The 16647-nt window shown below is 40.9% G+C and overlaps 1 protein-coding gene across 27 annotated transcripts in view; it reads right to left on the reverse strand.

The window, feature by feature from the left end:
- The window catches only part of RANBP2 (RAN binding protein 2), a 61495-nt gene extending 48136 nt beyond the window's left edge, over window positions 1–13359 (reverse strand). For 16 of the 27 annotated variants that reach the window (XM_054244699.2, XM_054244697.2, XM_078348903.1 and 13 more), the window contains exons 1-3: window positions 13199–13359; window positions 2183–2250; window positions 321–432 (exon numbers count right to left, since the gene is read on the reverse strand). In XM_054244699.2, the coding sequence (XP_054100674.1) occupies window positions 321–432; window positions 2183–2250; window positions 13199–13270 (252 nt within the window). In that variant the 5' untranslated portion in view covers window positions 13271–13359. Of the gene's footprint in view, window positions 1–320; window positions 433–2088; window positions 2251–13198 lie in introns of all 27 variants that reach the window. The other 11 variants (XM_078348901.1, XM_054244698.2, XM_054244694.2 and 8 more) reach the window with 4 other exon arrangements.
- Between the last annotated feature and the right edge of the window lie 3288 nt (window positions 13360–16647).

Raw genomic sequence — 16647 nt, forward strand, 5'->3', positions numbered from 1 at the left:
TTCTATTTCTAGAGAAAATACGTTACTTCAAGTGTGTTTAAATAAAAGTGTCTTGGGATTTTCTGGAAATGAATCAAATAAAAATTACACTTTTATCATCAATGCAAAAAATACAAAAGAGTACCATTTCTGACCATGTTAGATTTAAAATTTATAGGTGTTAAATAATTGTAAATATTTTTCAAGCTATGTCACATAATGGTTCTATGATACCAATGCTTGTTTTATGATATTCATAAAATATATCTGATTTACTCATATAAACTTCTCTGGCCATCACGTGTTTGGCTATGCAAAGGCTATAGAATCATGTAACTTACCCTGTAACATTCAACAGCTTTATCTGTGTTTTCTTCCAATTCATAAAGAAGACCTAGAAATCTGTGGGCTTTGGGATCCCTCTCTTGCACATTAATGTATGTACATATGTATCTGTTTTTTAAAAGTAATACAAAAGTAAATTAAACTTAGAACTGTACTTTTAAATGCTAACTAAAGAATACATCTCAAACCAAGGCAACCACTAAACTAGTTTATATTGTTACTCAATGCTACCACTATTTATGTGGATAACTCAAAAGTATTCATAGAAAAAAACGGGTAATACTTAAAAACACGTACATAGCATTGACAACATACTCATTTTACCATTAAATGTCACATTTACATTTTTCTCCAGTGTTAACCACACATTAAGAAATGAACATATAAATTGCTTTTTCTTCCTGATCACATTTTAGTAAAGCACTGAATTTTGCAAAAAAATTAGAAAAGTGATTATAGTAAACATTTTTAAAGTTATTATAATGCAAAATACTAAAGAGCAACAATTGTCCAAACAACAAAGAGAATATATTTACCCTTTAAGCATGATAGTAATTTCTAACAGTACTACACCCAGCTAAAATGGAACAGAAGAAAAATTACTAACTACAATAACAATACAGCAATTTCCATTTCTCAAATCAAGTAACAACTAAAAATAAGTAAATATCCTTATTTTTAGATATTTACTTATTTTTAGTTGTTACCTAATTTGAGAAATAGAAGTTGCCTCTAGGATATCCTAGAGGATATTTACTTATTAATACTTGACAGGATTACCATCAGAGAAATTAGGCCAGACCTAAACTAAGGGAGCAAAGTCTCACTATAACAAGGTATAAGGATTAACAGTCACAATGCTGCTAGTTACACAATTTATGTACCACCATTTTCCTTTCTTATCAGCATTTCCATCTTCCTTTGGATGCCTTTAAAAGCCTGCCTCCCGGCTAAGAGCAATAACTCACACCTACAGTCCCAACACTGTAAGTGGCTGAGGCAGGCAGACTGCTAGAGCTGAGGAGTTCAAGACTAGCCTGGGCAACACAGTGAACCCTGTCTCGACCAAAAAATACACAAATTAGCCAGGCATGATGGTGCACATCTGTATTCCCAGCTACTTGGAGGGGCTGAGGTGGGAGGAACTCTTGAGCCCAGAAGACAGAGGTTGCAGTGAGACAAGATGGAGCCAGCCGCTGCACTCCAGCCTGGGCAAGAGAGACAGATACTACCTCAAAACAAAAAGCCTGCCTCCCTCTTAATTTTCTGCTTTAATCCACTCCAAGTCAGGAAATCAGAATCACCAAGCTTCTTAATCCCCAGGATAGAGCCTTGGAGCGTCACATACTACATCAATTAAAGATCTTTTATACAAGCTATTCTGCCTTGCAATTACAGTTTAATTATTTTTGCATTGATATTTTCCATCTGATTAAGGTATCAGATACCTAACCAAAAATAAATTAAGACATAGGCATGGTCCTTTTTTATTCTAATACAAGACAATTTTTAGAAAAAAATGTTTTAAGCCAGTTTCTTGCCCTTGGTATAAACAAACAGCAGCATGCAGAAAACACTAATTACACATTCAATCTCAATGGAATCTAGGCTGGTCCTTAGCATCAGACCACGTGATAAATCCCTTATTCCAGAATACACTTAGGAAGAACTACTAAAGAACATATTTTTACCTATTTCAAAGAAGAAAATGGAGGAAACACACTGATTTTAAAAAACAAATACATGTTTAAAGCTTGTACTTACTTTTTAGCAAGATCATATTCTTTAGCTTCATAATACAGCTTTGCAAAATAGAATCCTTTCATTGACTTCTAAAAAAAAAGAAGCTTGTACTTACTTTTTAGCAAGATCATATTCTTTAGCTTCATAATACAGCTTTGCAAAATAGAATCCTTTCATTGACTTCTAAAAAAAAAGTAAAAGTTATTTTACTTTTCATATAGAAATATTCTCCAACATTTTTTCAAAAGTAGCAAAAATTTGTCCTTATGAAGTTTATGTTAAATGTCATTTTGTCCAATGGTTTTCTTTTAAAGACTGAAAAATGGATGTATACACTGAATACATGATTCCATGTTTTAGAATTTCCTATAATGAAACAAAGAATAGGGCTGGGCGCGGTGGCTCACGCCTATAATCCCAACACTTTGGGAGGCTGAGGTAGATGAATCACCTGAGATCAGGAGTTCAAGACCAGCCTGGTCAACATGGTAAAACCCCATCTCTACAAAAATACAAAAATTAGCTGGGCATGATGGCAGGTGCCTGTAATCCCAGCTACTTGGAAGGCTGAGGCACGAGAATCACGTGAACCCAGAAGTAGAGGTTGCAGTGAGCCGAGATCGCACCACTGCACTCCAACCTGTACAGGAGACTCCATCCCCCAAAAAAATAGGCTGGGCACAGTGGTTCACACCTTTAATTCTAGCACTTTTCAAGACCAAGGTGGGAGGCTCGCTTTGAGGCCAAGAATTTGACACTAGCCTGTGCAACAAAAGATCCTGTTTCCAGGGGGAAAAAATAGCCAAGCATGGTGGAGCATGTCTGTGTGATCCTAACTACTCAGGAGGCCAAGGCAGGAGAATCACTTAAGCCCCAGAGGTTGATAGTGCAGTGGATTATGATCATGACACTGCACTCCAGTCTGGGTGACAGAGAGAGACCCTGTTTCTAAATAATAAGTGAATACATACATACAAAAAATAAATTCAAGAATAGCAGGACAAGTAGACAACAGAAGTTAAGAATTTTCATCAGCCTTGGAAACCTTAGAAACCATGTGGTACCACTCTCTCACTTAGCAAACAAAAGAAACCATCTTTTTTTGGGAAGGAAAGATATTCCAGAAATCTCTTCTCGTACCATGTGTAAGCCTCTATGGGAAAGAGTAAGTACTCAAAACCTATTAAGGCACTGAGGATTCCCTGGTCCATGTACTGTTCTCTCTAAAAATCAGATTAGTATTTTACAGTCAAGGAATCAAAAAGCAGAAATAAATATTGAATTCTTCAAGTAATAAAGTCCACAGCCTGTCTCGTTTACATAAATTTCAAAGTCCAAAATGCTTATACACACCAGGACGGGTGGTGTGGCTCACACCTATAATCCTAGCACTTTTTGGGAGGCTGAGGCAGGCAGATCACTTGAGGCCAAGAGTTAGAGACCAGCCTGGCCAACATGCAGAAACCCCATTCATATTAAAAATATGAAAATTAGCTGGACATAGTGGCACACGCCTGTAATCCCCACTGCTCAGGAGGTTGAGGCACAAGAATCTCTTTGAACCCAGGAGGCTTAGGTTGCAGCAGACCAAAATCGCATCACTGTACTCCAGTCTGGACGACAGAGTGACTCCCTCTCAAAAAAAAAAAAAAAAAAAAAACACCAAAATGCTGATACAACCAAATTATGTTCCATCCATGTGATAAAGAGTATACAGCTACTAAACCATCTTATTTTTGAAATTCGAAGTCCCTAGTGAATGTCCAAAACGATGAACAGTACCAAACCAGGTTGCCATCAATCGAAACATGCTTCCTGTTTGTGTCCTCCACCCACAAATTTAATGTCTTGTCCATCTTAACTAAGCATTTATCACACACTGTGACCATAGCTGTTGCAGTTTGAGTCACAACCAAACTAGCACAAATTTCTTTTTCCTTCTTCACAATTTCATGAACAGAAGATTTGTTCTTACCACAGATCTCAGCAGCCCCAATATATGATCTTTTTCCTTTCCTAAGTCAAAAACTCACCTTTTCACTTAAAGGAAGCACTTTATGGCTTCTCTCTGGCATATGTGAATTGCCAGCATCACTACTCTTGCTCTTTGGTGCCACTTTAAATAAGTATGGGTTACTTGAACACAAGCTCTGCAATACTGCAACAGTTATCTGATAACTGAGATGGCTAGTATGTAATTAGCAGGTGGGGAGCACATACAGCATGAATATGCTGGACAAAGGGATGATTCATATCCTAGGTAGGACAGAGCAGGAGGCTGTGAGATTTTATCATGTTATTCAGAACTGTTTGCAATTTAAAACTTATGAAATGTTTATTTCTATAATCTTCCATTCAATACTTTTGGACCATGGGTTACTGCAGGTAAGTAAAACCACATAAGGTAATACTGTGGATAAGAAGTAACGTAACAATTAGAAAAGGAAATTAAGAAAGCAATTCCATTTAAAATCATATCTAAAAGAAAAAAAATGCCTGATAATAAATGTAAACAAGGAGGTGAAAGACTTGTATGTTTAAATTACAAAATGTTGCTCAAGGCCAGGCTAACACCTATAATTCCAGCAGTTTGGGAGACCTCAACAGGTGGATCACTTGAGCCCAGGAGTTTTGAGACCACCCTAGGCAACATGGAAAAACCCTGTGTCTACTAAAAATGCAAAATAAATATCCAGGGATGGCAGCACGTGCCTGTAGTCCCAGCTACTTGGGAGACTGAGGCGGGAGGATGGCTTGATTCTGGGAGGTCAGGACTGCCGTGAGCATTGACAGTACTACTCCACTCAAGCCTGGGTGGCAGAACCAAACCCTATCTAACAAAAACAAAACTGCTCAAAGAAGTTAAAAGACCTAAATAAATGGAAAGACATCTGTGTTCATAAACAGAAAAACCTAATATTATCAAGACGTCAATATTCTCCAAAGTGAGCTACAGATTCAATGCAATCAAAATTCAATGCTATCAAAATTCTATTGGCCACTTTTGCAGAAATGGAAAAGCCAATCCTCAAATTCATATTAGATTGCAAGATGCCCAAAAGCCAAACATTCTTAAAAAAAGAACAAAGTTGGAGGAACTCACACTTCTCGATTTCAAAACTTACCACAAAGCTACAACAATCAAAATAGTGTCATACTGGCCTAGGATACACACATACAGACCAATAAAACAGAATTGAGAGTTCAGAAATAAATCCATAATCTATGGCCAGTTGATTCTGACAAGGGTGCCAAGTCCATTCAATAAGAAAAAACAGCCTTTACAAAAATGGTGAAGATACAATGGAATTTCCACATGCAAAAGAATAAGGTTGAACCCTACCACACTTCATATACAAAAATGACCCCAAAATGGACCAACAAGTTAAATAGAAGAGCAAAAAGTATAAAACTCTAAGAAAAACAGGAGTAAATCTTCATGACCTGGGATTTAGCAATGTATTCTTAGATATGACACCAAAAGCAGAAGAAACAAACAAACAAAAAATAGATAAAATTAACTTAATTAAAATTATTCTGCAAAACCTACAGAATGGAAGAAAATATTCAGAAACCACATATGTGACAAGGGCTTAATATCCAGAATATATTAAGAACTTTTACAATTTAACAAAAAAGACAACCCAATTTAAAAACCCAAGTCATAAAGGTAGTAGAATACACTAAGAAAAAAATTTTTAATTTAAAATAAAGTAAAATAAAAGCCCAAATCAAAGGACTTGAATAGGCCAGGCATGGTGGCTCATGCCTGTAACCCCAGCACTTCGGGAGGCTGTGGGAGACCAGCCTGGGCAACCTGGCAAAACCCAGCCTCAACCAAAAAAAAAAAAAAAAAATTAACCAGGTGTGGTGGTGTGCGCCTATACTACGCAGGAGGCTAAGGTGAGAGAGTCGCTTGAACCCAGGAAGTCAAGGCTGCACCCTACCCTGAGCAACAGGGCAAGACCCTGTCTGATTTTAAAATTTAAAAAAAGGACTTGAATAAACATTTCTGTAAGGACATACACAAATGGCCAATAACCACGAGAATATTCTCAACATCATGAGTCTTTAAATATGCAAATCAAAACCACAATGAGGTATCATTTCACAGGTATTACAGTGGTTACAATCAAAAAGAATAGAAACTAAGTGTTGACAAAGATGTGGAGAAACTGGAACTCTTCATACATTTACATAATGTAAAATAGTGCAGCCACTATAGAAGACAGTTTAGGGGTTCCTCAAAAAGCTACAGTGTTTCTTCTATACAATCCGCCAATTCTACTCCTAGGTACATAATCAAGAAAACAGAGCAGGCACTCAATACTGTTCACCAGTGTTGACTTCATTACATGCAAGTCAAAAGAAGGAAACAACCCAGGTATCCAATGACACAGGAAGAGGTAAATGAAATGTAGAATATATATACAATAGCCTATTATTGGGCTATAAAAAGGAATGAAATTCTGGCATATGCTACAAAACATACGAGCCCTGAAAACACAAGTGAAATGAACAAGACAAATGAACAAATACTATGTAATCCTATTAATATGAAATATCCAGAAAGGCAGTCCAGAGAGACAAAGTAGGCAGAGGTTTCCAGGGACTGCAGAAAGGAGGGCCTATAGAGTTATTGCTAAATAGCTACAGAATCTCTGTTTAGAGTGAGGAAAAAATTTTGAATACAGACAGTGGTGATGTCTGAACAACACTATAAATGTAGTTAAAGTCACCAAATTGTACAATTAAAAACGGTTAAAATGGCAAACCGTTATATATTATTCTTCCACAATATAAAATTAATGTAATACACAAAAATCAATTAATTGTACACTTTAAATGGATTAGTTGTATGGTACGCAAATTGTATCTCAATGAAGTTGTTTTTGTTGGTTTTTTTTTGTTGTTTTTTTTTTTGTTTTTCCCCAGATAGAGTCTTGCTCTGTCACCAGGCTGGAGTGCAGTGGTGCAATCTGGGCTCACGGTAACCTCTGCCTCCCGGGTTCAAAGGATTCCCCTGCCTCAGCCTCTGGGGCAGCTGGGACTATAGGCAAGCACCACCAGACCCGGCTAGTTTTTTGTATTTTAGTAGAGACAGGGTTTCACCATGTTGGCCAGGATGGTCTTAATCCCCTGACCTCGTGATCTGCCCGCCTTGGCCTCCCAAAGTGCTGGAATTACAGGCGTGAGCCACCACACCTGGCCAATGAAGTTTTTTTTTTTTAAACTAACTTTTTATTTTTTTTTTTTTGAGGTGGAGTTTCGCTCTTGTTACCCAGGCTGGAGTGCAATGGCGCAATCTCGGCTCACCGCAACCTCCGCCTCCTGGGTTCAGGCAATTCTCCTGCCTCAGCCTCCTGAGTAGCTGGGATTACAGGCACGTGCCACCATGCCCAGCTAATTTTTTGTATTTTTAGTAGAGACGGGGTTTCACCATGTTGACCAGGATGGTCTCGATCTCTTGACCTCGTGATCCACCTGCTTCGGACTCCCAAAGTGCTGGGATTACAGGCGTGAGCCACCGCACCCAGTCAGTTCCTCCTTTTTAAAATAAAGAAACAGATTCTTAAAAGGTACAACAGCAAAACCAAATAGAAAAATAACTCCATTACCTTCTTTGCTTCCAACTATCTTATTAGACAACCTTAAGATAATTAAACAACTATATAAATTATTCTTCTATATGATATTTTGCCTCTTACCTGCTAATTTTACAAGGGAAAGGAAGTTCAAGCAGGTAAATGCCTTGTTTAAAGATCTACAGCTAAGAAGAAGCAGAGCCCATGTTACGTAAACAGGACAATACTTGATTCAAGCAGTACTTCTTTCAATGACAGCAGATGTCCTAATAACCAAATACCTGAAATCTCTTAAGCTGCTAAATATCAAGAACTGATGTGGGGCTGAAAACAGAAACAGTTAGACCCTAAGAGACGCCACATTACCTCTATCTTGCACAGTCAACTGAATCCCCCTCCCACTAAAATCCTCCAAAAAAGCTGCTATTCTCAACAAATCCATCTGATCAGCTCCAAATCTGTGGAGTCCCAACAAGGGTGAAGGCAGTGATTACACAGGATAATAAGGAAAAGTCTAGATATTAAACCATGAGTTCCCCAGTCCCCTTCCCCTAGAACATAAAGGTAAAAAAATCTCTCAAAAAAACCGAACAAACAAAAGAAGAGGAAAAGAAAGAGAAAAATTAGAGAACCAAATGAGAAACTCCAACTTTCAGGTAAATATCAGGAAAAAAAAAAAAAAGAAAGGGTCAAAGAAATAATACAAGAAATGTTATAGAACTGAAAGAAATGAGTTTTCCAATTGAAAGGACACTTCCAGAAAATCTTTAGTTACCAAGAACAAGAATGTCATCAGACTTCTAACAACAGAACTTCTAGAAAATGGAACAGTGCTCTCAAAATTGAGAAAAAAATTATTTCAAACTCAGAATTTGATAACCAATCTATCAACCAAACTAAGTAAAGATGTTTTTTGCAGGCATACCATTATTTTCCAAAACCAGCCTGGCCAACATATTGAAACCCCATTTCTACTAAAAATACAAAAAATTAGCCAGGCATGGTGGCAGACACCTGTAATTCCAGCTACTCGGGAGGGTGAGGCAAGAGAATCACCTGAACCCAGGAGGCAGAGGTTGCAGTGAGCCAAGACTGTGCCGCTGCACTCCAGCCTGGGCAACAGAGTGAGACTCCGTCTCAAAATATACATACATAAATGAATGAATGAATGAATGAATGAATGAATGAATGGATGGATGAATGTTTTAAGCTGAAATTGATGGCATTATGTGACCAGTTTGACCACATTTGAGGGTTTAAATTGGTGAGTTTAAGTAAACAAGCAGTAACACAACATAAGCAAACCAAAAACTAAAGCAATTATTCAGTCCAGGAAAAACAAAACTGCACAATAAGGGCAATTCAAATACAAAAATATTTACCTTATGGTATTTACATAAATGTTAAATATTCATTTTAACAAAAACTGCAATAACAGTACTGAAAGAATAAGGGGCGAACCAAAGTGTCTAAGGACAGTTTTGGAGGAGCACAGTAAAAAGCCAGTAGAAACTGTCTAAAATGGTAGACAGGGAATTAAAAATAACAAAAATATGTATGTGTGTGACTCAGAAGCATGAAGTATAGATATCAAGGGCAGAAAAAAAAGCTAAGAGCTGTCAAAGGTGCCTGCCTGTAGACCCAAGTATTCAGGAAACAGAGGTAGGACGATCACTAAGCCCAAAAAATAAATAAATAAATAAATAGCCTCTGGGGAGTAGGAATCAGTTGCAGAATGAGAAGCTAACCTGACAGAACCTGGAAAAACTAAACAGAAACCATCTGGAAAAAGAAAAACTAGAGAAAGAAGTTTTTTTTCCCCAGACAAGTCTCACTCTGTCACACAGGCTGAAGTTCAAGTGCTGTGGCACATTTCCACTCACTGCAACCTCCACCTCCAGGGTTCAAGCAATCCTCCTGTCTCAGCCTCCCGAGTAGCTGGGACTGCAGGTGCATGTCACTACGCCTGGCTAATTTTTGTATTTTTAGTAGAGACGGGATTTCACCATATTGATCAGGCTGGTCTCGAACTCCGGACCTCAGGTGATCTACCCACCTCAGCCTCCCAAAGTGCTCAGATTACAGGCAAAAAGTATTTTTAACAAGGGCAAAAGCATATGTGAGGGAGTAGAAAAATGGCAAAACAAAGAGGAGATGAAATGAAAGGACAATGGAAGACCAGAAAGATATGATATACAGACACATCAACACTTCAGAACGAAGACATCCTAGAAAGCATAGTCAGTTCACAGATAGCCAGCCTCTGCCAAACTGGGGGAGAATACTAACCTCTTTATAGTCTTCCCAGCCACTGCCTCTTCCCACTCCATTCTTTACCTTCTATCCAAAGCACCCTGTTTCATCATTTCACTCGAACCTAACTTTATGGAATAGCTTCACATGTTGAAAAGTTACTCACTAGCTAATCCATATTCCACTAAAATCCATTTCAATTTGTTTGGGAAAAAAAATACTCTTTAAGTGTAAGAGAGAGCTGGTCATAGTAACTAATTCCCAAAATTCTGTCACCACTCCACTTTAATGGAAAAGTTAATGTAGTTGAAAGAACACTCTAACTTCTGTTTAAACCAGTGGTTTTTAATCTTTTGGAAGTCAACGTCCCCACTAAGAATCTCGGAAAGGTTCTAAGCTTGCTTTTTTATTTTTTAAGCTTGCATTAAAAAAAATCAGAGTGGGCAAAGTGTCTCACACCTGTAATCCCAGCATTTTGTGAGGCCAAGGCAGGCAGATCACAAGATCAGGAATTCAAGACCAGCCTGACCAACACGGTGAAACCCCATCTCTACTAAAAATAACAAAAATCAGTTGGGCATGGTGGTGTGCACCTGTAATCCCAGCTACTCGGGAAGCAGAGGCTGGAGAACTGCTTGAAATCAGGAAGCGGAGGTTGCAGCGAGCGAAGATCACACCACTGCACTCCAGCCTGGCCAACAGAGCGAGACTCCATCTCAAAAAAAAAAGAAAAAAGTTAGCCAGGCATGGTTGCACATGCCTGTAGCTGACATGCCTGTAGTCTCAGCTACCTGGGAGGCTAATGTGGGAGGATGGACAGAGCCCAGGAGGTCAATCCTGCAGTGAGTCATGATCCCGCCACAGCACTCCAGCCTGGGAGACAAAAAAAGACCTTGTCTCAAAATAATAATAATTATTATTATTATTAATGCCCTGTGCAGTGGCTCACGCCTGTAATCCCAACACTTTGGGAGGTGGAAGCAGGGGAATCATGTGAGCCCTGGAGTTCAAGAACAGCCTGGGCAACATGGTGAAACCCAGTTTCTACCAAAAATGCAAAAAATAAATAAATAGCAGGTGTCATGGGTGCACTTGTGGTACCAACTACTCAGGAGACTGAGGTAGAAGGATGGCTTGAGTTCGGGAGGCGGACATTGCAGTAAGCCGAGATAGCACCACTGCATCCAGCAAATGACAAGAGATCGATCCCATCTCAAAAAAAAAAAAATAACGTAAAAATTAAAGTGTAATTTCAGGAGTTACAGGTACCCTCAATAAGGTCTGTTTTAGACTCTATCACTATGTCCACATTTATGACTATGCTAGCAGTTTGAAATTACAATGTACAAGTAGGAATAGATAGTCCTCTTCTCTGGAGGAATAGACTGTAACTTACTTCAGTGTTCCCAGGACCCAATGCCAAAATTCTGCTGCGCTACCTATTTGACCCTGAACAAGTATCTTTAATCTCCACAGTTCTCAATATCCACAGGGTTCAAGTATCTTTAATCTCTACAGGTCTCAATTTCCACAGGGTTGCTGAAGTGCAAAATAAGGTAATCTATGCTTAGTTATTATAAAAGACACAACTGTGCTACTATAATAATCAGGATCACCCAGGGCTTTCCATTACGTTTGTTTAACGGAGTCTCCCTCCGCCTCGATTCTCCTGCCTCAGCCTCCTGAGTAGATCGGACTACAGGCGTGCACCACGCCTGACTAATTTTATTTTTAGTCGAGACAGAGTTGGGACCACCATGTTAGCCAGGCTGGTCCCAAACTCCTGACCTCAGGCAATCCGCCGGTAGGCCTCCCAAAGTGCTGGGATTACAAGCATACGCCACCGGGCCCGCCCGCAAGCCGTTCTTTTTTAAAAAAAACTTCCTTACAGATCTTTATTCTCCTAGGCCCTTGCACAGTAGAGACTTTGAATAAATATCCTTTTATTTATTTACTTTTTGAGATGGAGTTTCGCTCTTGCGCCCAGGCCAGAGTGCAAAGGCCAGATCTCAGCTACTGCAACCCCCGCCTCCTGGGTTCAAGAGATTCTCCTGCCTCAGCCTCCTAACTGGGATTACAAGCGTGTATCACTACACCCGGCTAATTTTGTATTTTTAGTAGAGACGGGGTTTCACCATGTCAGCCAGGCTGGTCTCGAACTCCTAACCTTAGGTGATCTGCCTGCCTCGGCCTCCCAAAGTGGTGGGATTACAGATGTGAGCCACCACGCCCCGCTAAATCCTTTCGACATCAACAATAAAAATAGTGACTTGCAGCTAACATTTTAATACTATGTGTCCAGCACACACAACCCTAAATGTTTAAAATGGATCACCCTATCAAATTCTATCAGTTACAACTCCATCTATGGATGAATAGTGTAACCTGTACCAAATATCCAACTTACAAAAGACAGCGCTGTGGTTATTCATCAAGCCAAAGCAAACTGACTCAAGATTCTGTGCACATTCACCTTTAAATAGCTTCTTCCATCACTCTTTACATCCAAATACTAAAGTCTTACTGAATCCAAAAGATATCATATTATTTACCTTTAAAAAGGAAAAATACCCTAAGAACATCTGTGGAAAAAGTTAAAAATTCTAAGGCATAAATTTGCAAGAAATCTAGAATTTTTTTTTTTTTTTTAAACAAAACACAAAAGCAGCTACCGAAGTGTTCTGGGTTCGGGGGACAGGGGTGAGTATGAAGAGTGGAGCTAGACCCTTATAAAGGGACAGCGACAAACACCTCAGCCTTAAAGCAAGGGGACTTCCCGTATCATTTGCGCTGTCGAGCCGTGGCAAATGTCTGCGTTGAGATGTCACCCGTCAGAGTCGCCAAAGCTCACCCCGGAGCTGCGTCAGTCCTCACTGGGTTCCACCAGGCCAAGGAGGTACGACCTCCGCCGCAGCATGTAAAGTAAATGTCCGGGAGATGGAAAGAACCCCGCCGGATACAGCATCCGAGACTTTGGTGCCCAAGCCCCAGAGAACTAGGCCGCGCCGGTCCCAGCGGTGCGCGACCGGCCAGAAAGCCAGGGCCAGGGTGGGCCCACGAGCGAGGACCGTCCGGAACAGGCCGGAAGAAAGAGGAAGCGCCGGCCCGCCGCGGCCCAGCCAGGACTCCTCTGCACTCGCCAGCGCCACGCCGCCCACAGGGCCGCGCTGGCCGGCCAGCGCCTCAAGAGAGCGCGCCACGGAGCAGTGCTTGTCAGGAGCCATGACGCCCGAGCCGCGGGAGGCCGCAGCCGGGCCAGGTCGAGACAGTAGGTTTCTTCGAGACCCACTCACCTCTCGAGGCGACGGGGCAGAGCCCTGGACCGAGGCGATGTACCGCTCCACGTCGGCCTTGCTGCGCCTCATCGCGCCGCCAAGCTGGCTTCCGAGGCGCGGGAGTCAAACACTCAACCCCGCAACGGTCGCCAGTTCCAAGAGCAAAGCGCCTTCAAGCCAGTGACGCAGTGCCGTCGCCGGCGGAGGACCAGTCTAACGCACTTGCGTATGCGTCAGCACTGTGCGCCACGTTGGCGACGTCGGCGCTCGCGCCGCACATAGCGGAGCTCCTGGCAACTTCCTGGTCGCGGAGCCTGGTCTTGGGTAGCCGGCGCCAGCGTCCATCACGCTAAGGTAGTAGGTTTCCAACAGATAAAAGTTTGCGTGCTGAGCTCTTAAGCCTTTTGGTTGCTTGTTTTAAATTATAAATGCTCTATGCATTGGAAGAAAAAAGCACTGCGGCCGATTTTGTGAGCTTGTAAAGTGGAACAACGTTTCTGGAGATGACTGGTTAAATACGTTGCGTTGGACATGTGTGTGAATACGAAGCATACATTTTTAAATTAATACCTTTTAAAAGAAATAATAAATTTTAAAGTGCATATATGAAAAAGTAGACCACAAATACTAAATTTTGAACAATTACAGTTTTTTAAACACATCCGTCGGCAGAGGATTGGTTCCGGAACCACCTGCTTATACCAAAATCCACGCATTCTTCCGGGCGCTGTGGCTCAAGCCTGTAAGCCCAGCACTTTGGGAGGCCTAGGCGGGCGGATCACCTGAGGTCGGGAGTTCGCGACCAGCCTAGCCAATATGGCGAAACACCGTCTCTACTAAAAATAAAAAATAAAAAAAATTTGGCGGGCGCCTGCAATCCCGTTATTCGGGAGGCTGAGGCAGGAGAATGGCTTGAACCCGAAAGGCAGAGGTTGCAGTGAGCCGAGATCACACCATTGCACTCCGGCCTGGGCAATAAGAACGAAACTCTGTCTCAAAAAATAAAAAATACAAAAAATTACCTGGGTGTAGTGGCGGGCGCCTGTAATCCCAGCTACACCGGAGGCTGAGGCAGGAGAATCGCCTGAACGTGGGAGGCGGAAGTTGCAGTGAGCTGAGATTGCGCCACTGCACTCCAGCCTGGGCGAGAGTAAAACTTCATCTAAAAACAAAACAAAAATCCGCGCATTCTCAAATCCCGCACTCGGTCCTGCAGAACTCTTAGAGAGGGTACTCTCTAAACGCGGGCCTCTCGAATACTGTATTTTAAGTCGGCTTATAAGTGGACCCAGGCAGTTCAAACCATGTTATTTAAGGATCAACTGTGTCTATAGTAATAGCCATTTGCCCGGCACAGTGGCTCAAACCTGTAGCCCCAGCACTTTGGGAGGCTCGAGGCCAAGAGTTCCAGTTTACAATTAACTATGATAGCGCCACTGCATTCCATCATGGGCACCAGAGTTTGACCCTTGTCTCAAAAAAAAAAAAAAAGGAATAGTCCACCAGATCTATATATATTTCACTAGCAGAATAACAGGAGATACCAAAATTTAACAGTAATAATATCAAGATGTTGAGCCATCAGTATTTAACAAATCTTCAAAAATGTCTTATTTTGGGAATTTGGATGTTAAAATCTTACTTTTAAAACAAGACTTGGCCTGGCACAGTGGCTCACGCCTGTAATCCCAGCACTTTGGGAGGCCGAGGAGGGCGGATCCCGAGGTCAAGATCAAGACCATCCTGGCCAACATGGTGAAACCCCATCTTTACTAAATATACAAAAATTAGCTGGGTGTAGTGGCGTACACCTGTAGTCCCAGATACTCAGGAAGCTGAAGTAGGAGAATCGCTTGAACTCGGGTGGCAGGGATTGCAGTGAGCTGAGATCACCTCACTGCACTCCAGCCTGGTAACAGAGCAAGACTCTTTTTTTTTTTTTTTTTTTTTTGAGACAAAGACTTAACAAAAGGTTTTTAATAGTGAGAATCTTTTAGATTTTAAAAGCATTTGTTTAAACAGTATAGCCTTAATTACATGGGCAAATATAAAATACACTGACATTTTTAACTGGAAATTTGGGCAGTTTTGTTTGTGGATAATTTTTTATCCTTTCCATATTTTCTAAATTTTATATAATGAACAAATATTGCCTTTCTAAAAAAGAAAAAACAGCATTTCCTTTTGTTTTATTTCAACCATATTGGATGTGAATAAAAGAAAATAAAAAGATAATTCTGAGTTTACCCATGTGTGTGACCCACATTAACAGAAATGACACGTAAAGAAAAACAAGTTTGGAGTGGCATATCCTATTTTAGGTAGTTGATTTCTTTCACTTGAGGTGCCATTTATAGATCTATGTGGAGATAGTCTAGTAAGAAGATGAAATGGTAGGACAAAGATCCTGATGGAAGCCAGAAGTCTCAGCACCGTTCTGAGGCCCAACTACTCCAAAGGCAGAGGAAAAAATCGCTTTAGCCCAGGAGTTGCACACTGCAATTAGTTATGTTCATGCCTTTGCATCCCACCTCTAGAAAAGAATGAGATTCTTGTCTCTAAAACAAAAAGAGGACCAGGTGCAGTGGCTCATGCCTGTAATCCTAGCACTTGGGAGGCCCAGTTGGGCAGATTACTTGAGGCCAGGAGTTCAAGACCAGCCTGGCCAACATGGTGAAACCCCATCTCTACTAAAAATGCAAAAATTAGCTGGGCATGGTGGCACACAGCTGTAATCCCAGCTTGGATGGCTGACGCACCAGAATTGCTTGCACCTAGGAGGTAGAGGTTGCAGTGAGCTGATATCGTGCCAGTGCACTCCAGCATGGGCAGCAGAGCAGACTCTGTCTCAAAAAATAATAATATTTCCTTAATTATTTTTTAAAAAGAGAGAGAAGATGGACTTCGAAGTCATAAACCTCAGGTGATAGGTGTAACCACGAGTTTGCCTTGAAAAATGTGTTGATAACAATAGCCATAGCTAACAAATACTTGCTGTTTTCCAAAGCGCTTTTTTTTTTAGCACTTCACTTGTATTAACTAACTTCATTCTCCCACAACTTTGTAAGGGTACTGTTATTATCCTCAGTTTTACAGATTAGGAAACCAAAAGACAGACAGCCACCAGGGCTCATACCTATAATCTCAACACTTTGGAAGGCCAAGGTGGGAGGATTGCTTGAGCCTAGTAGTTCAAGACCAGCTCGGCAACATAGCAACACCATGTCCTTACAAAAAAAAAAAAAATTAAATTAGTAAGACATGGTGATGCATGCCAGTAATCCCAGCTATTTGGGAGACTGAAACAGGAGGATCTCTTGAGGCCAGGTGTTGAAGACTACAGTGAGCTATGATCAGTCCACTGCTCTCCTGCTTAGATGACAAAGACCCTGCCTCAAAAAAAAAAAAAAAAAAAAAAAGGAAAACGAGAATGAGCACTGAAGCAACTTGCCCAAACACACTCACCT

The sequence above is a fragment of the Callithrix jacchus genome, chromosome 14 (assembly GCF_049354715.1).
Source record: "Callithrix jacchus isolate 240 chromosome 14, calJac240_pri, whole genome shotgun sequence".
In the NCBI taxonomy this organism is placed as follows: Eukaryota; Metazoa; Chordata; class Mammalia; order Primates; family Cebidae; genus Callithrix; species Callithrix jacchus.